The 24959-nt window shown below is 45.9% G+C and overlaps 9 protein-coding genes across 9 annotated transcripts; 4 read left to right on the forward strand and 5 right to left on the reverse strand.

Annotated features, from left to right (window-relative positions):
* Positions 1-4: 4 nt before the first annotated feature.
* N7533_007861 (uncharacterized protein) lies at positions 5-718 on the reverse strand (the record flags this gene model as incomplete). The annotated part of the gene is made up of 2 exons (XM_057104511.1): positions 5-51; positions 346-718. 2 exons carry the CDS (start codon positions 716-718, stop codon positions 5-7), a joined length of 420 nt encoding a protein of 139 aa, XP_056959468.1.
* A 614-nt stretch (positions 719-1332) lies between these two features.
* N7533_007862 (DUF4246 domain-containing protein) lies at positions 1333-3459 on the forward strand (the record flags this gene model as incomplete). The annotated part of the gene is made up of 5 exons (XM_057104512.1): positions 1333-1410; positions 1483-1562; positions 1639-1717; positions 1828-2802; positions 2866-3459. 5 exons carry the CDS (start codon positions 1333-1335, stop codon positions 3457-3459), a joined length of 1806 nt encoding a protein of 601 aa, XP_056959469.1.
* A 1490-nt stretch (positions 3460-4949) lies between these two features.
* Positions 4950-6445, reverse strand: N7533_007863 (uncharacterized protein; the record flags this gene model as incomplete). The annotated part of the gene is made up of 4 exons (XM_057104513.1): positions 4950-5112; positions 5169-5461; positions 5497-5606; positions 5662-6445. The coding sequence occupies 4 exons, from the start codon at positions 6443-6445 to the stop codon at positions 4950-4952; spliced, it is 1350 nt and encodes a 449-aa protein (XP_056959470.1).
* Positions 6446-8783: 2338 nt separating this feature from the next.
* N7533_007864 (GNAT family N-acetyltransferase) lies at positions 8784-9734 on the forward strand (the record flags this gene model as incomplete). Its single annotated transcript, XM_057104514.1, has 1 exon — positions 8784-9734. The coding sequence occupies one exon, from the start codon at positions 8784-8786 to the stop codon at positions 9732-9734; it is 951 nt and encodes a 316-aa protein (XP_056959471.1).
* A 946-nt stretch (positions 9735-10680) lies between these two features.
* mirB (uncharacterized protein) lies at positions 10681-14954 on the forward strand (the record flags this gene model as incomplete). The annotated part of the gene is made up of 6 exons (XM_057104515.1): positions 10681-10847; positions 10903-11584; positions 12974-13212; positions 13283-13553; positions 13612-13957; positions 14023-14954. The coding sequence occupies 6 exons, from the start codon at positions 10681-10683 to the stop codon at positions 14952-14954; spliced, it is 2637 nt and encodes an 878-aa protein (XP_056959472.1).
* A 2296-nt stretch (positions 14955-17250) lies between these two features.
* On the reverse strand, positions 17251-17951 carry N7533_007866 (uncharacterized protein; the record flags this gene model as incomplete). The annotated part of the gene is made up of 4 exons (XM_057104516.1): positions 17251-17361; positions 17427-17546; positions 17613-17729; positions 17787-17951. 4 exons carry the CDS (start codon positions 17949-17951, stop codon positions 17251-17253), a joined length of 513 nt encoding a protein of 170 aa, XP_056959473.1.
* Positions 17952-18681: 730 nt separating this feature from the next.
* On the forward strand, positions 18682-19155 carry N7533_007867 (uncharacterized protein; the record flags this gene model as incomplete). Its single annotated transcript, XM_057104517.1, has 1 exon — positions 18682-19155. One exon carries the CDS (start codon positions 18682-18684, stop codon positions 19153-19155), a length of 474 nt encoding a protein of 157 aa, XP_056959474.1.
* A 1037-nt stretch (positions 19156-20192) lies between these two features.
* On the reverse strand, positions 20193-20456 carry N7533_007868 (uncharacterized protein; the record flags this gene model as incomplete). The annotated part of the gene is made up of 1 exon (XM_057104518.1): positions 20193-20456. One exon carries the CDS (start codon positions 20454-20456, stop codon positions 20193-20195), a length of 264 nt encoding a protein of 87 aa, XP_056959475.1.
* Positions 20457-22051: 1595 nt separating this feature from the next.
* N7533_007869 (RTA1 domain-containing protein) lies at positions 22052-23109 on the reverse strand (the record flags this gene model as incomplete). Its single annotated transcript, XM_057104519.1, has 3 exons — positions 22052-22683; positions 22753-22845; positions 22899-23109. The coding sequence occupies 3 exons, from the start codon at positions 23107-23109 to the stop codon at positions 22052-22054; spliced, it is 936 nt and encodes a 311-aa protein (XP_056959476.1).
* Positions 23110-24959: the final 1850 nt, after the last annotated feature.

Here is a 24959-nt window from a genome sequence, read left to right on the forward strand (position 1 = left end):
TGATCTAATTTGCGAGAGCCTGGTCAATCAGACTCATTATCAGCACTAAACCTGGGCAGGGAAGTCAGGGATTAGGGGGGGAAAAAACTACAGAATAGAAAAACTCAAACCCACTATTCACCAACAAATCCGCTTCCTTGCGAAAAAAAAGACAAGGCGTCAAGTCCCTAGTCTGCCATAAATACCGTACTAGACCGGCTAATTCCCACGGCGACCGAGCTTTAAGTTTAGAATTCACAATCGCGTAAAGGAGCAGGATCGCAGACGCCGGACCCATACAACTACTAGTAGCCAACGCTACCAGACACATCTCCAATTTACTGGTTCGGTAGATAGCCGGCCTACACGAGCTGGTGGGGTTCGCCTTTTCCGCGGGCTCTATGATGTCGCGTTGAACGAGGGTTTTGAGGAAGTTCCCCAGTCTGGTGGATTGGATGTGGAACTCGGATGTGAGCCATTGCTCGAATGGTTCGGGGAATGGGATGGTCCCGCTGTACTTGGCGATTGTTTGGTCGAGAAGGTCTTTGTCCTCTGGTCGGGGGGTGTCTGTGACTTGACTCGGAATCTTCACGTTGCGCTTGGATAGTTCTCTATCCACGGATTCGCTGGCAAAGTATAGATGGGCTGCTAAGATGCTCAGATCTTTGGTGTCTATTTTGTCATAGCTATCTCGCCAAGTATAGGATTCGCCGGATGCGAGAAATAGCAGATCTGCCATGATTGGAGGCGGAGGATAATGTCAGCTCGTATGAGTAAGGAACTTGAACTAGATTGATAATGGGAGAGATATATTGGAGTGATGATTGTATGATGGTAGTAGGTTTAGCACAGGTTCGAGATAGATGTTGTATGTCCTGTTGGCTGGAAAGTAAATTTAGGAGAGTAGTATTAGAACAAACCTACTACCCCACTTTGTGTTTAAGAATGAGTGGGGTCGGAATTCGGGGAAATAATTATGCCGGGAGAATGGCAGGCAATCGCAAACATTGGAGTAGGTTAAGGAGTAGGTGTAGATGGAGATGTCTGCGTGAGAGTAGAGTACGAACTTGAATTCACCAACAAACCGAGTCCCATACGTAGAGCATAACTATCAACTACCCAGGTATGGCCATTTTGTCGCGTATATTCCCTCTGTCCAAGTTTTGAACCAACTAGTCCCGGGTCTGCCTGGTGGTGCCTGGAACTTAGGTTAAACTCGGATTGGTGGCGTCTTTTTCCTTTTTAAGCGACACAGGGGTCCTCTGTAAATGCATTTATCTACGCCCTCTTTCCATTTCCATCCATTGTTGTCCTATCATATGTGCCTAGAGCTTCTACACCCAAGACACAATCATGTCTTTATCTTCGACGACGAATCCTGCGCACCTGCAGATGCCCGGGTTTAATGTTGCGCTCAACGCAACGCCTGCGGTGAGATCCGATCCGATCCGGCTGGCTTGCCAAGCTCCCCTTTCTATTTCTGCTTACCTTTATATATTTTAGGTCCTTAATTCGGGCCTTGTGATGATTGGCGGATTCCCCAATGGATTGGACGAAGCTCATTTGGAATATGGGAGTGTGGAGTGAGTTTTTGCCTCCGGGGGAAAGGAAAGGGAGTTTAATCGAGAACTTGAAGAAGCGTTAACATAATATTTCTAGTAACTTGAACGTTCATCGGGAAATTTTGATGATGCGAGTTATGAATTCTATTACCGATAAATCCGAATGGGATCGAAAGGTTCGGGCCATATTTCTATCTATCTCACACCCTCTTCACTCATCTTGCTGCTCTTAATGACAGGCATATACCCAAAGCTACTTCTACCTGATGCTAACCCTCATCTGCAGGTGTTCGATCTCAACATCACATCAAAATGGCGCGATGAAATCGCAAAAAGTGACCAAGACATTACCCCCCGAATGATGAACTGGGTGATCAAAGAACTCCAATGGAAAGCCGAGCAATTCACCGAAACAGGCTTCGTCCAGGTCTTCGACGCCGGCGTGATAAAATCCGATACGGTCATTTCGCAAGAACTGCGCCAGGCGCTGAAAGACGCGTCGGTAGCTCTCAGCGATGTCCCGGACGAGGAGAAAGATTATCACCCGGGGTCAGAGGGCAAGGTCATTGATCTTGTCCACCCTTCGCTTTTCCCTGTTATCTATGGCCGAACGCGCGTCCTGCCGGACAGAACTATCGGGCTTGATGATTGTCTCGAGGCTATGGGGTATGGGTCTGTAGTTCCGCAGCCGACTGACGAACAGGTTCGTCAATTTACTCGCAGTCTGCCGCACGGAATGCCGGTGTTTAGCAAGAGTTTCCAGTGGTTACCGTGTGAGGTGGAGTTTACGGGGGAAGGATGCAAAATCGTTTCTTATATTAATAATTTGCATCCGGAGGGGCATCGCAATTTGTACGGTGTGATTGAGAAGATTATTTCCAAGGCTGTTCCGCTTTGGAATAAGAGTCTTGGTGGGAAACCCCGGGATCGTATTGAGTATGAGAATGTGGAATATGGCGAATCTTCGGTACCGGAACCTGAGTACCCTGGTAATGACTGGGATTATGAGGCGCCGGAGTGGGATACCTTTGACGAAGACGCTTGGAACGAAGTGTACGAAGGATGGGCTGCGGATCGTCCTATTGTTCTTCCTGAGCCTGGGGAGTTCAAGCCTGTGAAGAGCTTGAAGTGGGACCGAGTTGATCTTCGGACTCAATTTCCGGGCCAGAGATTGCAGGTCATTGTCAAGATGGCTAATATTGAACTTACTCCCGACAATCCTGAATATGAGGGGGGAAGCTGGCACATTGAAGGACAGTTGGTAAATACCCCCTCGTCCCTCCCACTCATCAATGAGATATCCAAACAAAGCTAACCATCGCAGAACGAACGAATCGCAGCCTCAGCAATATACTACTACGACAACGAAAACATAACACCAAGCAACCTCTCCTTCCGCCAACGCGTCAGCACCGATTTCTACGACGTAGGCTACGAACAAGACAGACACGAATTCATTCAAGCAGTCTACGGCCTCGAAGAAGACACCCGGGGCGAGAGAAACATCACCCAAGAACTCGGCGGTATAAAATGCGACGAGGGCCGACTGATTACATTCCCCAATACCCTTCAGCACCGCGTATCACCTTTTCAACTCGCGGATAAGACCAAGTCTGGTCACCGCAAGATTCTCGCACTTTTCTTGGTCGATCCGCATCGGAGGGTTATTTCTTCGGCGAATGTACCGCCGCAGCGGGAAGATTGGTTGCCAAAGGAGGTTCGGGAGATGCGTGGGGATGGAGAACAGATGGTACTAGAATCGAAGGGTCAGGCTTGCCCGGGACCGGATCGGGGTGGGTTGATGTCGATGGATGAGGCGATGGAGCATAGGTTGGAGCTTATGGCGGAACGGAGTTTGAGATCTGCGGAGAGGAATTTGAATTTCGAGGTTGGGGACTTTAATCTTTGTGAGCATTAATATGCTATCTATTAGTTCTTGCGAGTTGTTTAAATGGCATTTAGAATTGTGGTATATCGGGCGACATGTCAAAGTTGATTTTTAGGGGACAAGATAGCCATCTACAAGTTTAGACCTGGAAGAACTCTATTTGGAAGCCGAGTTTGAATTTTCTCAGCTGTAAAATATCGCGTGAGAGACGTAGACTTGTTGCAAAGCAGCTATTTATGCATGGTAGTTGCCAGTGGTATTTCCAAAACCAGGATGCTAGAGCAGTAAACTCGAGCCAGCGCAGATGGAATTTGAAAGAAGATCCGTGCCTGTGTCTGTTTGAGTATCCTTATTTCAAGGTTGTGATTAATTTGGCACACGTATCGATCTTGAAACCATCCCCACCGAGCTTCGCAAAGGCGCGATGTTGATTTTATGAAGATGGAAGCGGGTAGATGTGCGATGATTGATCCCGCGTTTTGATGTCGTCGTGAGGCTCCTCTTCCCCCCTCTGATAATATAGATCTTATATGATCTCGTGAGATTCGGGACATGTTGGTGTTCATTTCAGATAGTCGACGAGAGACTCTGTTGAAGGGGATCCGTCTCGGCTGTTGCCTGGAAGCCTGAAGAGGGATGCGTGAAACTCTGAAGTCGGAGTCTCGGTGGTGTATGATTCAATGTGTGTCATTAAAAGAAGTAACTGGACTGTATGATTCTGGCAGACGAAATGTGCTCCGTCGGCTTAAGCCAAGATATTCGATAATATCACTCAATTCCAGCGGGTATTAATCCGATTGAAAGGATCAAAGGTCCACTCTTTATCGTGAGTAGTTTCGCCATTACGCGCGCGTCTCAGTTCTCGCTCCCTTTCCCGGATTCGTTTGTGATGCCGCCGTTTCTTGGATTTGCTTCGTCGGAGGTAGATCCACTCCAAGGGTCGTGTGTACCAGGCGCTCATTTTGAGGATGGGGTGCCGGTACGGTGACCCGGTCTTCGTATGTTTATCGTTGAACTGGCAGATAAGCTGGATGGATAGAGATTCTGAAGGGGGCGGAGCGAGAACAATAAAGCTGGCACCCGCTCGGTCTTTTATTGAATGTCTCGTGGTAACGGCTCAGCCTCGTGGTTTATAAGAAGGATTCTGGTAAGGCGCCCTGAGCCCCGCTGCTGGGCGTCGTCGTGATGCTCTGGTTGGCTAGTTATACGAAGCACTGTAATAGGTCATTTCCGGTAAACTCCGAGAGTTCGACGGTGCCTCCGCCAATGAAATCTAGCACCTTGAAAGAGTGGAGTAAGCCGGCCCATCATTTCCATGTCTGAGCACGACTCATTATGAGTGTTGATGGCAGTACAACTTCAAGAGTATGAGTTTGTTCCAAGAAAGAAAATTTTAAATTTAAGTCTATGTAAGTACCCTGAATTTTGGGACGAAAATTTTGATATTACAAAAAAGCGCGTGGACTAGGAATCGTGTGTGTCCTTCGCATGCCAAAAAAGAACCTGAATCTAGAAGGCTCTCACATCGTGATGAACCACTTCCAATTGTACCCTAGACAAGCCCATCTCGCGCCAAGTAGGCACACGAAAGACATGGCAAGCATAGCTCCAATGAAAGCCACCAGATTTGACGGGCCAATGATTTTCAGGAGCTGACCACCGATGGGAATTGCTACTAGGGATCTGGGGGAAATAATTAGCAGATGCACCGATACTAGGAATAACGGATGCAAACTCACCCGTGACTAATAACGAGATAGCAGTTTCCTAGCCAGAGCCCAACTTCCTCTGTTTTGCACATTTGGGCAATACAGACAGGGATTAGACAGAGGATAGCACCGGTTCCGAATCCCATTAGAACAACAAATGCATATAGTACACCGACGTTGTAGCCGAAAGGGTACCAAAGAGCGAATATAAATACTGTTGTAAAAGCCATTATGACCGACATCGTATTGAAGCGTCCAAACCGATCACAGGCGAATCCCGAAAGTCCCCGACCAACTGCGGCTCCACTGAAATTGTGCGTTAGCTAGGTTTCAACCATATAGAACAGAAATTGTGCACGTACGCATTGTAGACAGACATCAAGTATAAGCTTGTCTCTGTGCTAAATCCTTGCGCGATGGCGTATGAGGGAACAAGACCGAGAGACGCGACGAGGACAATTTGACCGACTTTGGGACGAATTAGTTTGTGATATGAAGACAGTGATAGGGCGGATGAACATACAAAATTGTGCTGCTGTGAACCAGACGAGTCGAGAATCGCGGAAAGAACGGAGGTTCAAACCACCTTTTCGTGTCTTGGGGGGAAGCCTCGTCTTGATGCAAATGTTGCCGATGGAAAGAAGACCCATGAAGATGAATCCAATAATTCTCAGTGACCAGGCCCAACCAAGAGAGTCTAAAGTCGCCCTCAGAATCAAAGGAAAGATAATTCCACCGAGACTTGCTCCAACCATGGCAATACCAGTTGCCATGCCTCGGCGGCGATTGAACCAGTGCGACAGTACGACCATCGATGGAGTTGTGACCAAGGCACCACTTAATCCGCCTAGACCTCCGAGGCAGAGCATGAATTGATAGTACTCTTTACATGATCCCAGTAGGAACATGGTCAGAGTGAAAAGCACAGATCCGATGAGCAGGATCCAGCGAGGACCGTATTTGTCGAACATTGGACCCACCTGCGCGGCCAGGACCATGTTGAGGTAAACGAAGACGGATGAAATCCATCCAATTGTCCCCGGAGTGTAAGACTGAAGTTGGTTTTTCCCCCAGTGGGATTGGAGAACACCAACCGAGGACTGCATACCGAGGGAACAAAATAGAGTCACAAAGGCACCGGCTACTACAAGCCACGCCCTGAGTCCACCTTCAGGGTAAAAATCTTCAATCTCCTTGTTTGTCGAGTCAATGGTCTCTTTAGATGTTGTAACGATGTACGATAGCCGATCTCTGCCAGCCACGTGTGGGCAATCTGGAATCTGCTCCTGTGGTGTCTTTTCAGACATGATGGTAAAAGAGAGCGTGTGTTGTAAAAAAGAGTGTGTCGAAAAGAATGAAATGAAAGAGAGCTGAAGAGTAGAATTAGTGTTGAATAGCTCATTATTTCTATATTCAATATAGTCTTTAGCCCCCCTAGCTAAGAATCCCTACGGGGTACGTGTGTTCGCAGGGTACGTGTGAGAGTACGTGTGCTCTACCCCCCAGCCACAGATCGAGTATGACAAGGGTTTGTACAAGCAAGTGTACTCCGTGTATAACATACCCAGATATGAGAATATGTGGATGCTTGGCGGGTCAAAACTTTGCCTTGCATTTCTCGTCGATCATGACATCACACGCCGAGGGATGTCCTCACCTGTCGGAATCTCTTCAAGAGATGTCATTGGCTTGTAGCGATATGTCCCTGACGGGAGACGGGGCTCATCCCTTGCGCGGAGTTCCGCCCACACATCAGGGAAGATCGGCATTTCTTCGATAAGGCAATTATTGGGATGGGTTGATTTGAGAATGCTATTCGTCTTTTGATTGAGGAAAGCAAAGATCTGATTTTCATGGCGTGCTAATGTCTCCTTAAACGTACATCCTGAGCGCAGATGAGCCTCAATGCCAAGAATTGCTAGTTCATCGGCTAACCTTCATAATATGATATTTTTGTCAAACTTTACACGCGTCACGTTTCAAGACCCTGAAACAACAAAATAGGAGTAATAGGAGTTCAAAAAAGGGTCATTTTTAGTAAGTGGCCATCAAAGGTACCAGTACTAGCAAGGTAGAGATCAACCGGGAGCTAATCCCGAGCAGATCGATTGTGCACTTGCCACCGCGTTCAATTTCGAAGTTTAATTTGTAGAAAACCTGCATCCCAAGGTCTGTACTTACTATTAGTAATTGGCAGTTATCGTGAATTAACAGAAAATTTATTTCGAGTTCTCCTGCATTGTACCAATCTTGTCGCCTACAATCGGCAAAGTTGTCAAATTCGATTATCCGATCGGGGCAAGCGCCGTTCTAAGCATTTGGAAATGACATGTGCTTCATACCTTGGAACATAATATTCTAAGATAAGCATTTCCATCGTTCTTAGCCGGTAATTTGGCCAAGCCTGTCCGTATATTTTCGAACGTAGGTGGCGTGCGCTCCTCTGACCCCCGACGTCATTTTGAGGAGTTGCCCTCGAAGTTCTAGAATACTTACGGATATCAGAGAATGCATATGCTAGGTATCCAAGTTTCTTCTACGTGCAGTGAGATGTTTGATTTGCGTTGTCGAAACAAGGTTCTTTTTGCCCGTGTGATGGATAAGCGCGAGGCCCAAGCGGAAGAGAAGCATTTATAGAACGGCCACTAAAATAAGCAACACAAATAGCGAATAGCGAATGAAAATCCTGCAATAGATGCACGTTCCGACGAAAAATATTGGAACTAAGCAATATATTACTAAATGTAAACTACAAAAGGAACTAGTGGCAATTTAGACACTCAGATCAGGTGAAGTCAAATGATGTTTCGGCCATTTAGGGGATGGGCTGCGGGAAGGGCCGTGTGAGATATCAGAGTGGCGCGAAACAGTAGCAACCCTCTACAAAAAGCTTAAGAATTGAGCAAGTGCTCAGTAGCTGATGGGCCATTCAGAAACAAAAGGTAGGGAATAATAATAAAATGGGTCTTCCAGGTGTAGCTGAATAAACAGGTGGATCGCGAACACATAGGTGATCAACCAGATGGCAAAATAATCCACCAAATTATGTGAGAAAAGGAGTCATTTGACTAATCATTTACCCCTAAGGAATATCCAAACAACAAGGCAGCAATTTTGGCTCATCCGAACACAGGAAGACCCTTTTTCACCTCGTTTGTTCCAGGGCAGGGGCAGAGTGGAGAAGATCGACTTCGCCGTCTAGTATAATGCTAGGGCCTGTCACAAAAGTTTTCTTGGATGATCATCCCAGGGGTCGATCACTACTTCGCATGCGTAATCGTCATTGAATTTCACGGGCATTGATCTGAAACAAATCGCAGAGCATGGCCAAGGGTCCTGTCAACATTGACTGCTTGACAATCGCTCCACTTTCTACTGCCAAGATACTTGGGGTACGTATTCTCTCGAGCGATCTGGATTCCGGAACGGCAGACCACGTACCACAACTGGGCCGAGAATGCAGGGAGTGCAGCGACTCACGTATGGGATATCTCTTGGCGTAGATCACGGATCAAATAAATCGGAGTAAATCAACCGTTCTATACCTCCAAACCATAAATTCAGAAGGTTTTTTGTTCAAACCTACGCTTAATTCTTTATTTATCCATCTTCTTAATTGTTAACCTCTCGAGTTATCCCATCATCATGTTGCACGCAGCTCCTACCAGCGCTATCCACACAGAGCACCCCAAGCCGGTGCAACCTCCAGCCCCAAAAATGGCTCCTCGGTTATTGAACAAACTCGATACTATCCACCACATTGAGGACGCTCATGTTCTTCATCTTTCAAGACAAGTCGAAGTCTTCATGCAATTACTTCCTCGTGACAATATCAGTTTGCACTCTGTGGCTGCTGGTGGCGTCGTCTACCTCACCAAGGCCCATCTCGGCTCGCAAATCAACTGCACTCTTGGCCTGGGTATGAAAGGCCTTGTCACTAATAACGATATTGAAAAACTTGAAGCCTTACACACTACTGCGGATCTGACACCTTCCATCTTGCTTTGCCCATATGCAGACCAGAGTGCATTGCAAGCCCTTGCCATGCGCAGTTATGTGCTCGACGGGTTCCTGAACATTTATGCACGCTCCCTACACGATATTCAAGTCGAAGTCGACCCTTACATGAGCTTCTCCGAAGACCTTACATTTGGACCCGAAATGATCGTCAGCCGAGGCGCAGCAAACGAAGAAAATGGGTCAACATTCATTGACGCATCGGTCGCTGGATTCAAAGACGATGGACGGTCAGTCGAGGTTCTCGAAAGCCTAGCGGAGTCAGCAGTGCTACGACGCGACACAATCTTATACTTTGGCAAGATCGACGGAAGGATTGCGGGATGTGGTGCCATGGCTTTGATGGAGACTCAGTATGGCAAAATCGCACATCTCTACATCGATAGCACGACCCCAGACTTCCGTGGACGCGGTGTTCAACGGGCTCTTATTCGGGCGAGACTCAACGATGCCAAATCGCTCGGTTACGACTTTTCCACCATTCACTGCCTTCCGAGCATTGGCACTGGTCGCAATGCCGAGAAAGAAGGATTTGGTCTTGCCTTCACCAAACCTATCATGACCAAGAAATTGGACTAAGGGGATTCTCATATCTTCATTCGGTTTTATTCTCTTTCAACATCATCCTTAGCCGCCTGTTCTTTTTTTTCTTCGCATATAGACACCATTTTCCATTCCAAGCTGCAGAAATTTGCCTTGGATGTTATTTTTCTTCATACATTGTCATGCTTGCTCTTATCGAGCATTTTTTTGCCTTCGGTGCTTTACAAATTTTTGAGTTCCTTTCGTTTGACAGGGTGAATCTGGCACAAATATACATATGGCGTTGGATGCTTGTCTTTTAGAACAATATAATAGACTTCATTGATATTCTGGATATTGTTCCCTGGTACCTACTAGTTAGTAATAGACCCGAGGCTTTCCTTACAGTGTGAGAAAAACTTGGGAAACTTGAAGACATCGCCTAAACCAACTTCAGAAGTCTTCGTAAGGGCATTCTTTTTCTTCATTGGCTGGGATGGGCTGGGATAACACTAAAAGCCTAATCAAACCTACCCAGGTAAAAAGTTCAGAATGTCATTTCTGGCTCAAGATCGAAATACTAGTACTACTAATTAGAAAAGCGGTGCCTGTTTGGAAAATATTACTCCGATAACGGACACAAATATGTATCATGGGATATATATCATCCTAGTACCTAGGTATTATGATGCCAAGAGCTGTACTACTACTAAAAACTTTCAAGTGCGTACTGTCCCCATGAGTGTCCTTGGTTAAACTATTCTTCAATTGCTAGCATTATTTAGGCCTAGCCTAGGTTCATTGTATGGTTGGGCTGGACAGGTGGGCCCATGGCGTTCGCCACAATCCGAGATCGGGACCCCGAATCCTCATTTTGTGACCCACAGATGTTATCGCCGAAATGGAAACTTCCTTCGGCTTTTGTCGTACACAGCTTATACAACGTTCCTTGCACTTCCCTCGATTGGAAAAAAATCTATTTGGATTATTTGATCTAATCAGGATGGGCGAATTCGTCGAAAACAGCAACCAACCGACCCCGGTCGCACTTCCGAACTCCGAGCAGTTTTATCTGGACAACGATCAAGGGGAAAAATATTTGATCCAAGTATCTTGGCCGTTGAATTGGCGAGATGGTCCGGCGTCGGCTCGCAAACCCCTACCTATTATGTACGTTACTAGTGAAAATGTCAAAAAGCCAAGCTTACTTACCTCATCTCGCTAGGTATATGGTCGATGGGAACGTAACATTCTTGACTGCAACCGAGTCTTCTTGGCGTCGCCAACTCTCGTCGCGATACACTGGAGGAGGTCTCATTGTCGCCATTGGGTATCCGTTAACTAGGAAATTATACGATTTTCAACGAAGAAACGGCGATTTGACCCCGCCGACAAAAAATATCATTCCTGGCCACGGAGGAGCCGATGGCTTTCTTGATTTTATTGATGGATCTGTTCGGCCCGCGGTCAAAGCGCGCTACCCGCAAATGACTGTCTCGCGAGAAGGTCTTTATGGCCATTCATACGGGGGCATCTTCGTGCTCCACGCCTTGTTCACGCGACCTACTATGTTTGATAGCTACTTGGTTGCCAGCCCCTCAATTTGGTGGAATGATAGGTGCATAATGAGTGAGGCGAAGACATTCTTGGAGAACGAAAGCACGCAAGTCATGAACGGCTCGCTACCATCGCTAGCAATTTTCTGGGGATCCTTTGAACAAACCCCACCCCGATGGGATAATGAATCACTTGATGAATATGAGAAGAGAGCACAGACAGCATCCGATCAGAAGATGGCAGACAGCGCCTTTGGTCTTTCGGAGATGTTGAAATCTTCAAAAGGGATACGAAGAATCAAAGCGGAGGAAATCCCCAAAGAGGACCATATAAGTATCACTCCATGTTCAGTCAGTCGAAGTATCATAACTTTCTTCGAGGACTGGACCTGGGAAGATTGCTAAATATTCTTGGCAAAAATAGAGTCAACTTTGGGTTTATCTTTATGAGAGCGAAACAATAGATTCTTCTACACAGGATTTTCATATAAACGAGAAGCATTGGCATTTAAAAATTCGAAATCAATATAGCCAGGCGCGGAAGAGCATCCGGAAATGATCGGGTGCCAGTCTAGAGAAGAAATCAACCGGGCCCAAATTTCTAGTGATTGGCCTGAGTACTCAGATTTAAACTTTAATACCGTACTACTACTCAGCGATATGGGGCCCTTGAATGTGGGCCAAGCCGGGCTTTTCCAGACACAGTTAAAGCAAGGTCATGCGTCGGACATAATCGGATTAGTTATCGCATAGCAGAGCATTCTGGAGCTGGCCTAATTAATCAATTTGCCCAATCAATCTAATCTGATCTTGATTGTGGCTGATACAGAATGTATTGTTCGGTATGGTATTCAAAATTATGTAGACACATTCGCTTGTCACTTTAGCGATCCTCCATTGGAATTGTAGAAGTGAAGTTCTAGAATTCTTCGTTTTATGATATTGCATCTTCGACTCGCTAGTATTCAATCTCTTCAACCCCGATTTATTTGTTTGAATGAGGGTTTGATAAGAACTGGCGAGAAATGGAATTCCTTGGTAGTTCTAGACGGGGCTAGTTTTACCATGAATAACCTATGAATACAACATATTTCGCCCCTCAAATAACTTGCCAAGTTAATCCGTTCTAACCGATGAGTTTTTTTGTGGGGCTTAACGACAAGTGAAATATCTGGACTCGTGCCGCAAGCACCACGTAAAGTGACCATCTGCTGGATTGAAAATCAGTAGATAAAGTCGATGATTGCGGATCTCTCCGGTTAGAAAAAGATAGAAGACACAAGAGAATGGTGCATTAAATAAAGAAAAAGCAGCTAATGCGTGCTTCTGTCATGAACAAAAATTCAATCAACCGTCGAGTCACTTTGGCCCATAGCCGATACCAAGACAGCCCAGATATCCCAAGAATTGGCATTAGTGACCAGGACCCCCTGTATTGCGCGGTAACGCTAAAAGCGGGGCCGAGTAGCTGTTGTATCGCTGCTTACTGCCCCTTTCTACATTTTATTTTCGGGTTCACTCTAATCCCGCACTTACAAGTTGTCTATTCAAACAAATCATGCGTTTTTGTGTCGCCACTCCCGAGAATCGGGGTACTGGGTAGTAGCCCCAAAGGAGTTAGATCTTCGACGCAGCCGTGTCTAGCACAAGAATAAATAGTCGCTTGCTCGCCATCACGGTGGTGCAAGTTGCAAATGCGCGTTCTTTCACTCAACGAGCACAATGGCCATTCTCAGCAAGCTTCACAAAATCGTTGGTGAAAAGTCTGCTACGGACTCTCATGAAGTTTCGACAAGTGACCCAGATGTTATTCAGATGAGGGCCAATGACAAGGAGGCTGCACATGACTTTGATGAGATTAACGGAGTGTCCAAAAATGATGAAGATAGACCAACTGAAGATGCGCAAGTTGGCGTGAGACAAATCGAGGCAGTCACTTTAGCTTGGGGGAAGGGGTCTTTGTTCACAGTTTTGATATTGTTTGTTTCAACCCGTTTCTAATCATCTCACCGACTGTTTAGAATACTACTAACATTTCTACCTGAACAGTATTTGGTTTCTCACACTCATCAATAACATGAAAAGCTCCATGGTCTACAGCTTGACTGCCTATGCCACCAGTTCCTTCATGGGCCATTCCCTTTTGACGGTTATCACGATCGTCGCCAATGCCATGACAGCTGCCGTTTACATCCCCATGGCTAAAGCATTAGATCTCTGGGGTCGCGCGGAGGGTCTCCTTCTTATGACTTTGTTTTGTATCATCGGACTTATTCTACTCGCTACATCGAAAAACCTCGAGACCTACTGTGCTGGAGAGGTAAGACACCTAGCCTACGGCAGATTGCTATATGGGCGTGTGTGCTAAGTCTAAATAGGTATTTTACTCTGTCGGCTTTGGCGGACTTGCTTATAGCTGGGATGTTCTCGCAGCCGATGTGACTAACCTGAGAAACCGTGGCTTGGCATTTGCTTTCACTTCATCCCCAGCTTTGATTTCTGCATTTGCAGGTTCCAAGGCTGCAGCCGAGTTTCTCCTTCATGTGAACTGGCGCTGGGGCTATGGAATATGGGCAATCATCTTGCCGGTATTTGCTCTACCAATCTACTTCATGCTGGCCTACAGTTTGCGCCAAGCTGAGAAGAGAGGAATTATCGTCAAAGAGAAGAAAGCATGGAATTTCAATCTACAAACCATCCAGTGGATTGCCATCGAGTTTGATGGTGAGCCATTCAAAATCTTTCTAAAAACGAAGTGTGAAAATACTAATATCGGGTTATATCTCTAGTCCTGGGTGTTATTTTGTTCGCTGGCGGTTTCGTCGTTTTTCTTCTGCCCTTCACTCTCGCCAGCAGTGCCCCCAGTGGATGGCAAACTGGATACATCATTGCGATGATAGTAGTTGGACTTGTCACTATCATAGGATTTGGGCTATACGAGACTTACATTGCCTCAAGGCCGTTCTTGGACTATAAGTTTCTCACCGATCGAACAATCCTGGGGGCATGCCTCCTGAATATGACATACCAGATCTCATACTATTGCTACGGCAGCTATCTTTCATCATTTTTGCAAGTGGTATATGAATTGGATGTGGCCACGGCAGGATACGTTGGAAACACCTTCAGCGTGGTTTGTTTTGTCTTCTTGTTCATCGCTGGCTGGCTGATTCGATGGACTGGCCGCTTCAAGTGGATCCTTTGGATATGTGTTCCAATGTACATTTTCGGACTGGGTCTAATGATTCATTTCCGTCAGCCAGGTGGGTATATCGGTTACATTGTCATGTGTGAAGTATTTTTCTCCGTTTCTGGAGGTATATTCATTCTTTGCGTGCAAATAGCTGCCCTTGCCTCTGTCGACCATCAACATGTGGCTGCGGCTTTGGCACTTGTGTTCGTGTCGGGTAGCATTGGCGGAGCTATTGGAAGCGCTATATGTGGAGCCATCTGGACAAACACCTTTTTGAAGCAGCTAGAGCTTCACTTGCCCGCCTCTGCCATGCCGAATTTGGCTCTGATTTACTCGCAGCTTCCCGTGCAGCTGAGTTACGAAGTTGGGAGCCCTGAGCGGAATGCCATTGTTAAAGCCTACGGCTATGCTCAGCCAAGAATGCTTATTGCCGGAACCGTGTTTATGGTTCTAGGTTTTGCTTGGGTTGGGATGATGAGGAACTTGAATGTCAAGAAAATGACTCAGACCAAGGGAAATGTCCTTTAGTGCGGTGTCAAGATTTGTCTGAGTATATAATACTTGACGTCGAAATTTTGTGCTCCAGGGCTTGATTATATTCTTGATGTGCGAGATCCCCGAAGTTGCAGTGCTTCCTACAAAATGGATACCCCTAGCGTAGGGCTTGAAGGAATTTTGGCTCAGATGTCTCAAATTGGAACATGGGCGTTCAGGTCATTTGTCGAAGACTGGGCAATATCAACGATCGCATTAATGCTTCGAAAACCTCAATGCAATATGTGCAGCCATTGTAATCACCTGCATCTTCTTGGTCTCATCAATTCCACACCTGGGCGCTTAAGTAGGCATGTGGGTGTACAAAGTATCTCTCTGACCAATATCCACATTTCATGGGCAATGTCAAATGTCGCTGAATTCCCCCCAAATCTGGCTGGCAAGCGCGTATAATACTCTTCAAATATCACTACGACAGTCAAAATCTCTACAGACTCTAGGTTATATTTCTTTTTTTTTTTCTTTAAAAAAAAAAAGGTGGACAGCTTCGACATAGAGATGGGAATGTGGAACTCGCTAGGCCGGCTTGCAGTGTCCAATTATCATCAGGGTTCACCCCAGAATTTTGCTGCTGCCTAGTCTCCGCCAATTTTCTTGTATCACATCACCATTGTCACTAAATTAGGCTACAGTAGTTTTCGAAATCAGTTTGACCTCAAACTCTTTCGACTTGATTTCCGGAATATGGATCCTGGATATGCGGATTATGATTGGATGCCGGGCACCTCGACTTAGACCGCTTTCTACAAATAGTCAACGTATTTTACAATACGCATTCAGTACCATCAGTGGTGTATTTTACACGAAATTAGCAGAACACACGGGATCACCTCTTCCCCTCTCGTCCCTGCATAACACTTAGGAACTTCATGTACAACCGCTTTCTGCTTACCGTTACTAATGCGAGCGACATGGCTCCAGGACTCTCGCCTTCAAAGCTTGCTTTCGTCCGTGATATGATCGAGAGCGGATCTTTCCGCACATCTGAAATGGCTGAACAAGCTGAATGTAGCAAGCAGACCATTATCAGTATCCGCAACAACTTGCGGCAATTTGGAAGCTTATACGCACCCCAAACCCGAGTAGGACGAAAACGGACTGTAACACCCCTGATGATCGAAGCCCTCTGTAATCACCTATATGAGAAACCTGGCCTCTATCTTGAGGAGATGGTTGTATCCTTATGGGATGAGTTCCAGGCCATGGTTACAGCCTCCAGCATCAGAAGAGCCCTTATAGCAAAAGTTTGGTCTAAAAAAACGGCACGGAGGCGTGCTAAAGAATGAAATGTCGAATTGTGGGATTATTATCTGCATTATCTATCAGATTTTAAGTCATACCACCTAGTCTACGTTGAAGAATCTGGGTGTGATAAACGTGTTGGGTTTAGACGAACAGGCTGGGCACCACGTGGCACGTCTCCTTTGCAAGTAACGCAATTCCATCGAGGTCAGAGATATCAGATATTACCTGCCTATGCACAGGATGCGATCGTTCTGTCGCGTGTCTTTCGTGGTTCGATGGATGCCACCGTCTTTTAAAGGCTTTATAGCTCAGCTGCTTCAATATTACGGACGATGGCCAGAACCTAAATCTATCTTAGTCATGGAAAACGCCTCATTTCACCGGTCTGAAGGCCCTTAAACAAATGTGCTCGGACACAGGGGTGAAGCTGGTCTATTTGCCACCGTATTCGCCAGATCTGAACCTGATTGAAGAGTTTTGCAGAGCTCAAGGGATTCGTCAAGCGTAACTGGGATTACTACATACGAGAAAGGCCCGAAGCGAGATTTGATTTGTTCCTTGAATGGTGTCTTAATATGGTCGGTGCGAAAGAAGAGAGCGCCAGATGTCATTTTCGACATGCGGACTTGAACATAGAACTTCTTTGATGCTTGAAACCCCTTCTGATCCTGTCCCAATCATTCTTCCCCAGGATGTTCATCAATTATTGGCTCTGAGCACAACCCTTTTTTCTTGCGGTGTGGATGATCAAACAGTTGAACATTACGCTGCTTTTACAGCGCAGCGAAAGGGTAACCACGCAGTATAATGGATAACTACTACCCAAGACTGCAGTGGTATCTTTTATTTATAATTTGTAGCCAACCACGACCCAACTCTACTGATACCACTAGTCTTGGTATGAAACGGAGTTTGAGATAAATTTCAGAACGTGATGCTTCAATTCGATGTTATTATTTCTCATACAACTGGTAAAGCTGGCCAAAGTATCCCGATCATGACGTTAAAGATTTTTTTGCATGTATTACATGTACGCATCCGTGGCCAACTCGTAGGCCTCCAGGAGCTTCTTCTTTGAATCAGCGATTTGGCTCGCGCAGCTCGGCACCAGACCTTCAATGTTGTAGACGAATGTCTGGTGATTATTGTTAGTCGAATGTATCCAAAGGGGGGGTTTGAGAGGGGTCTCGAATAGCATACATCAGTATAATACTCGTCCATACGTATGAGATGAGAGACAGGGGCACTCAAAGTAGTCGCGCCAAACAAAGCGTGCTTCTCAATAAGAGTATTCATGAGATCCTGCGAGACAGTGACAAACTAAAAAAAAAGAAAAAAGGAACTATCAGTCTCGATCCTGAATTCTTTTGGTCAGCAATGACTTACATTGACAAAGTTCTCGCAAACGGAAGCCTGGTCTGCTTCCTCAACCATCGAGGGGGTATTCTCAATATAGCTCTCCTTGGCTTTAATGATCTCGTTTTTGTAGGTGGTAATTCCGTTCTACATGTTCATTAGTATATCGGTTGACCGTCCCATCTAAATCTTTTCGTTGCTTACCGGTCCCTGCCTGGGGGTGGTGTAAATCTTCAGATCATTGAAGATTTCACGGGTGTTGGAGATGCCCTGAGTGAGCTGCTGGAGTTGAGGCACAAGAGGGCTGCTGGCCAAGGCCGGGCTGACAGCAGCCAGAAGAGCGACGGCAGGAGCGAAGTTGAGCTGCATTTTGTGTTATTTTGAAGGTGATGAAATGCTTAATTCGGGTGTCAGGGAAGGAATAGCAGACAGCAAGCCCCTCTTATAAGGAGGATCGATTTCTTCAGGATCATTTCGGGGGTATGACTTCCACCGAACAGATCCGGCTCCAGCTCGTGGGAAGAGATCTGCATCAGCTGTACGGAGTACAGTCATTAAAAGTCCCCATTTTGAGTCCAACAAGTGCCGATCTTGAGTTCTCGTCGCGATCCGGGAGCCGTGATCCCCATTTTTCTCAGGGATCGACGAGTCGGGATGGATTCTCTTCATACCGTGAAACCGGCTTGTAATGTAAGATCACCTTCTCAGCTAGCATGTTCTCTCCACAAAACAAAGCATAGTTTGTGGCTTGACCATGGACATTTAAGATATTGGCAGACTGTGCAGTTAATCTATCGCAATCGATCGAATGGGCGTATTTGATCTCTAACCCACTATCCATCAAACATGTAATGGCTCCATAACACGGGAAAACAAGACCCACCAGACCCTTCAACTATCAAAGCCAAAGATCCATTGATCAACAAGCTGCCGATCGATCTACAGGTTCCTGGCCACCTGCTCGGGTCAAATTCTGGAAGGTGATGTAGCCCCGGGTATGAGAATGGCTCGAGCTGATTCCCCCCAGAGGCGACCTTATATGAAATCAATTTCCACTTCTACTTCTACAACTTCGCTATACCAAAATAATCCCATCACAATGCAGTTCACAATCGCCTCCATCTCTCTCCTCCTGGCCGGCGTGGCCTCGGCCAGCTCTTCTTCCGCCACTTTCACTCCTAAGACCTCCATATCCTCAATGCCCTCCGTCACTATCCCTCCCACTGCCTCCGTGAAGAGCGCTATTTCCGCCATTCCCTCTGCCTCCCGCTCCTCAATCATGGCCGCTGAATCCTCCGCCGCCGCCGAGATTATCCACTCCGACGAGTACGACTGTGCTTACCAGAACTACGGCTGCAACTGGATGGCTTCCGATTACACCTACGGCAGTGACTACTGCGGCGCCTCTCCCTTCGAGGCTGGTCAAAACTTGAGCGATGGCCACGTTGTCCTGGCTGTTTCAAAGGATGGCTCTGGGGATTGCGCCTCTAAGGCTGGTAAGCAATGCTGCAACGTCCTTGCCGAGTCTCCCTGCAAACGTGGTGAGAAGTACCTTGACTGCACCATGGCTTAAATTGTAAGTTCCTGTACATAAGTACCTTCCGAGATCCATATTCTAATTCTAACAGAGGATTCTAAGATCTATTTGTAAATACATGCACGGATATCTTACCATAGGGAACGGGGTGCTTGCTTTGACTCGCATTTGAAAAAGAAAAATCAATTGCTTTGTCCTATACCATGTTTGATGCTCGTAAAAATCCGAATAATTATTACTTTTCCGTCTCAAACAACATGACCAGAGTGACGCATAGCTGCGAATCGTAAAGTGAGAGAGTTTTGCAAGACTAGTACTGGTGGGAAAGCGGAGAGCGGGCAGACGATCTTGCCAGATTGCCAGATCTACCAAGCAATTCTCCGGGTTTCGATGTATCATTACAACTTTATTACAGTACATTGATAATTAGCCACAGCCATTACCCTCTTTTCTGCCCAACTAACAAAGCGGTGAAACTAAACAGGTCAGCGTATCTCGGAATTATCTTCGGGAATTCAAGTCGAAAGAGTTTGGGGTCAAACTGATTTCGAAAACTACTGTACATGGAGCTTGCATATCTGAGTGGCCATCATGATTTCACATCCTGTAAAAAAGGTGGCCCTGTCCACGGAGTCAGGCAACAGCATTACGAGAAGAGCGTTCACAGGGAGGAGGGTACAAAATTAGTGGGAATGAACTCGGAATATGCGACGTGTTAATTTGCGCGCAATTGTGCCCGGGAGCAAACTCTAGAATCCCCCCCCCCCCTCGCTCGAGATTGACGCCCCACTGGTATATGAAGACACGGTTTAAGTATAAATAGAAGCTCCCACAATTGAGCCTTACAGGTCAAGAGATCAATATCCGAATGGTTCAATTGCTAAGATAAAATATCTCCTCGTAAAGTGCTCATCCACCATGATTCGGTTCAACAAAACATCGATCCGTCCAAACGATTTGTCCAGCTGCCAACATGTTCGACAGAAAAGGCTCTGTAATAAATTTCTAGAAAGCCGTCTCTGAGATTAGTATATACAGACTCGGTGCAAGGTTTCTCTCATACCTGAACGAGGCTATGATCGAACAGCGCCTTGTTCCATCTGGGTCGGAGACTTGAAGCCGTATGAAGCGACCGCTGCAGGCTTTTGAATCCCGGGTGACATAGGATAAGACCACTGCTGTATAGGGGGTGGCCGAAAGGAATTCAGCTCTATCTCCTTCTGTTTTCGCTTCTTCTCCCGGCGAATTTTGATGGCGAAGACAATGACTACGCCGATTACAATAATCAGCACGATCGGGATAATGATGGCCTTGAGAAGGATCTTAATTAGACCCATGATGAGATCACACTGATAACAAAGAGGAAGACGAGGGTAATAGAGAAGAATCTGTATTGGAAGTTGGGCCTTCTATGGTCGTGATTGCGGATGAAGAGAGACAAAATCCGGTGGTGCCCCCTGAGAGGATTTATAGCTTCGATAAGCCAGCATTGAGTACAATTATTGTCAAGGGGAATTCATCACAAGGGAAATGCCTTTGAGATGGCGCTTACTTATATGACATGGTTGGGCGAGAGTATCACAGGCCCACAAGCGAGGATGTGACGATGCATGTGTTACCTTTTCAGGCCATATATAGCCCGCCAATGAAGTAATGGGAGGTTAAGAATTCACGAGCCCAAGGACCAAGAGCTGTCCACTTTGTCCGCAGGCTAAGCTTCAGCCCTACAGGGCTGCAGTGATGTGATCACTGGTGCAGAGTGGAGAACAAAATCTCCACGCGCACCGGCCGACTGTCGATTCTAACTTTTCGAAGCGAGGGGATTTTCCAGGATCAACCCCACTGGACCAATCAAGAGGGTTCGGGATGCTAAAGCGATCCCGCGGGCGTCGTCGCTAGAAGTATCTGTCCTAGCAGGTGGAATTTTGAAAGGATCAAACTAGTCTGACCAAAAGAAGTGGTACGGGTTTCCGCATTTCTAGAATTCCGCAATTAATTTTCAAGAACATTAAGACCTAGGATCTTCGATTTTCACAACGTGGCAAATACTTGTTATTGAATTAACGCTATGAGCGCCGTGAGTACCTCCAGGGCTTGGAATCTGCGGGCCAATAAAATTCGAGATATAGTTCAGCTATTTCCAGGCACCAAGATTTCTTGAAACTTGAACACAGTGCTCCGTATTGGATTCTCGCTCGGTGCTTCGTGCAAGAATCATGATAGGACTGAGGGAATGAAGCTGTCAATAACAAGGGAAGCGATAGCCCAGCGACCGGAAATTTTCATACTGATGGAGGCTGGAAATGTGGGTGCACCTGGCATGAAAAGGTGGTGGGTGCCAGTGGGTCGAGAAGAGAAAATGAAAGCTATCTAAAGACAGAGAAGGCACCCTAGCACGGCATTCTGAACGCCTGAGGCATATATCCCCGCAACATGATATCAACCACAATTCAAGCTAAAATGTATTAGTGGGAGTCGTAGCACACCAATGTCCAGATCCAGTAGCTGCATGTGCAAGCTGTAAAGCGCCAGGAATTTAGGAAGGAAACAAAAGACAGAATTCCATCAAGCAATGGCACCACAAAACCGAATGAAACTTTCTCAGATGAGCCTACCCAAATGCTAAAGGGAAAAAGGCTCCATGTGAAATTAGATGAGTTAATAAGTGGACAGGCAGATTTATCACTGGCATGGTAATTTATCATGGAGGTTAAGCGATAATGCAAATACAATTCACTAAAACTATCCATTTATTTGATTTCAGGTTCACAGTAAAGATAAAATTAAACCTAAAGCAATTGTAAAAAGCACGAAAACACTCGTAAGACCCCCCCAAAAACCGCCAATATCATGAAATCTAATACCCCAATTATAACGTGAAGTGAGCTATCTCTTTGGGTTGATGTTTGACTATATGGCCAAAAACCGTATTTCAGTAGCTCCCAGGACCCCTATTTTCGCTGCTCTCAGGGCTTTGCAATTTTTGGGCCGTCATCTCACGAGAACTCCGGTGCTTTGGTAGCGTAAAAGAGTCATAAGACGGCAGTAGCCAGCCAGGATGAAAGATATTGAAAATCCCCACAGCGACGATCATCATGACACCATCGAGAGCGATGAAAAATACCTCGTGAGTTATGATATAGCCTGTCCAGCCCTGAGCAAGCTCAACAACACGATAAATGGACCGGATATAGATAAAAACGACTGAGATGATCATCGCGAGAACAATACAGTTGGTGGAGTCCACTTTCCCCATCTTTATCAAGCCGGCACGGGTCGTCCGTCGAAGGAAGTCAATCGCACAGTATACAAACACACTGATCGAGACTAGTTGAAAGACTATACCCGCAACCATGGTGTTGGTGCCCGGTTTAGTGTCGCCTTTGCCATTTGAAGCGGAAGATGCAAGGCCGCCTCCAGCTGCTTGGATAACGAGAGAGATGACGTCGCAAGTGCAGAATATCCAAAGGTAGAGCTTGGGTGAGAGGAAGGAGCTTTCCGGACCGAACACTTTGATCAAGCGACCAAGTAAAATGTAGATTCCGGCTGTGTAGAAAACAGGAGCTGTAATAGGAGAGCGTTTTATTAGTTCTGTGTTTGCTGCAGGCGATGATTGGTTGTATTGGGACCTACCAATGATCAATGTCGATATCTGAATCATGAATGCGGTACTGTTATATGGGCAATCAGAGCTCCAGGTACGTCCAGCCCAGCCAAGAACTTCCACTGTTTATCTATTAGACTTGAATAACCAAGAAGAGTGCGCACTAGATTCATACCAGCGCTACCAATGGCAAAGACACAGCACCACCATGTCCGCTTCCAGGAGAACTGCACAATATGTGCAATCATTGTGATTCCGAAGAGCAAACAGAATGCAATACCTGCTCCTTTTGATGGGATATAGTCATATGAACTCTTGAAGCCTTCGCGGTAGGCATGACAGCCAACAGAAAGCTCTTCATAGATCTGCTGCCTTTCAGAAGACATTCTGAGTGATAAGAGACAAGAAACTGTGTATTCGTGGACGGAATATGAGATATTAATTGTGTGGATGGAAATGAGGAGAGTAGTAGTTATGTATTGCAAGACAAAAGGAGATATCAACCTGGTTATATAGTATGTCCCAGCTTTGAAAGTCTCACAGTCTCCAAGCCTGGACCCCAAAATTCCAAACACCTATCTTGCAGCGAGAAATAGCCCCAGCCCAGAGCGGGCTGAGCAAAATGCAGGATTCGGACCAAATTCGTCAATGCCTAGTTGCCATAATTACCCAAATCCACATATACGATCAGACCAACTATATAAGGCTGAAACCACGTTGATATTTGGACGCCATGGCGCAGCAGGATGTGTATCAATTCTCTTTGACTGGATGACGGACTATGAGTCTGTGGGCCATCATCATCCGAAATCTGAAGCACGGTTTGTTGTTACCAGGCTGCAATTGGATAACCAGGAGATTGGGACTAGATGATTGGCCACATCGTATATTAGTCATCAGTCTAACCCCGATTGGACTAACCCGCATAATCTTATTCTAGCAGGATTATTTTCAGGCGTGCTCAGCCTCACCACTAGGCATTTGTCGGAGAGGCAGTTCGACTTTTATTGGTCTACTCGTAATTTTGTCATCGCAGGGACACGCCCCTTTGAGAACGGTCTATGAGTAAAAATCTTGGCGGACATCGGTTTTAGGGGTTTGAGATCAAACCTATTTTTGAAAAGTATGATGGAGCTGGAAAGAACGAAACGAATAAACTACTAGTAATTTCTGACCTGGTTTAGATAATTCAGAAAAACTTTCTGGCAAGTGATGGAGGGTTAAAATCGGGTTGTTGCTTTATACGGCATGTTACTACCCAGGTATACATGACTCGTTCTCAATCACTGTTACTTTAGTCAGAAACTGGCTCAATTATGTCATCGGAGATTTCCGCTGCGGGTATCTTTTCGTGTTGTGTTTCTCCAGACCCCCGTGAGGCGTTTTGGGAATTTCGGCTTCGATGCAGACCCACCAACGAATCATCGCTCGCCGCATATTATTCTCGGTACTCAGATTTGATAGGTTCGAACTTCATAATAAAGATGGACCAAGGAGAAGGATATTTATTCAATCCTGTACAGCTGGACCCCTTTTTATCAACCCTCTGAAATCGCAGGGTACTATCTTCAATCAAACTTCTATCTGAAATGAATGATGATTCAGATCGTTGTTGATGTTCCTCAAACTAGCAAAACCCCATCAGCTCAGGGATTCAATTTCATTCGGATTCTAACATAGATTTAGACGCATCAGATAGATCATCTGTATTGCCAAATTATGAAACTAGGAACAACTAGTACTCGCGTATCTCGCACGGATTGGTCTAGTCAAATCTTAAAATGTGTCGCTTCACAGTCGAGATGAGTTTTCCCGGATGACCATTCTGCTTAATCAAACAGCCGTATGTACAAGCTCTCGCAGTTTTTTTCCGAATTTCTCACATGTAACAAAAACTATGATTTTGGATCGGATTGGGATTTGCCAGTATTTAATACCAAATGTTCAAATATTTACTCTCGGGTCAATGTTTGTTGTTCCTGGTGCCTCAGGCATCATTATTGCCTGCTCAGGTTCACTTTGCTCTCCTTCTCGATAAAGACAGTCATCAGGGCATACACACATTTATATCACACATCGTGACGCAGTAACACTCTGCCCGGTCATAATTCTCGACTTCCATCAGTATTCTTCAAAGTTACACGTGGCCACCCTTAGTTATCCTCGTATTCCTTCGGTCATCGGCGTGTTTACAAGCCATATCGGCGTATTTTCCATCGGCTAGTATATTTTCGGG

The sequence above is a fragment of the Penicillium manginii genome (genome assembly GCF_028828005.1).
Source record: "Penicillium manginii strain IBT 31320 chromosome Unknown utg000005l:1.0-5665137.0:1.0-5668048.0, whole genome shotgun sequence".
NCBI classification, from domain to species: domain Eukaryota; kingdom Fungi; phylum Ascomycota; class Eurotiomycetes; order Eurotiales; family Aspergillaceae; genus Penicillium; species Penicillium manginii.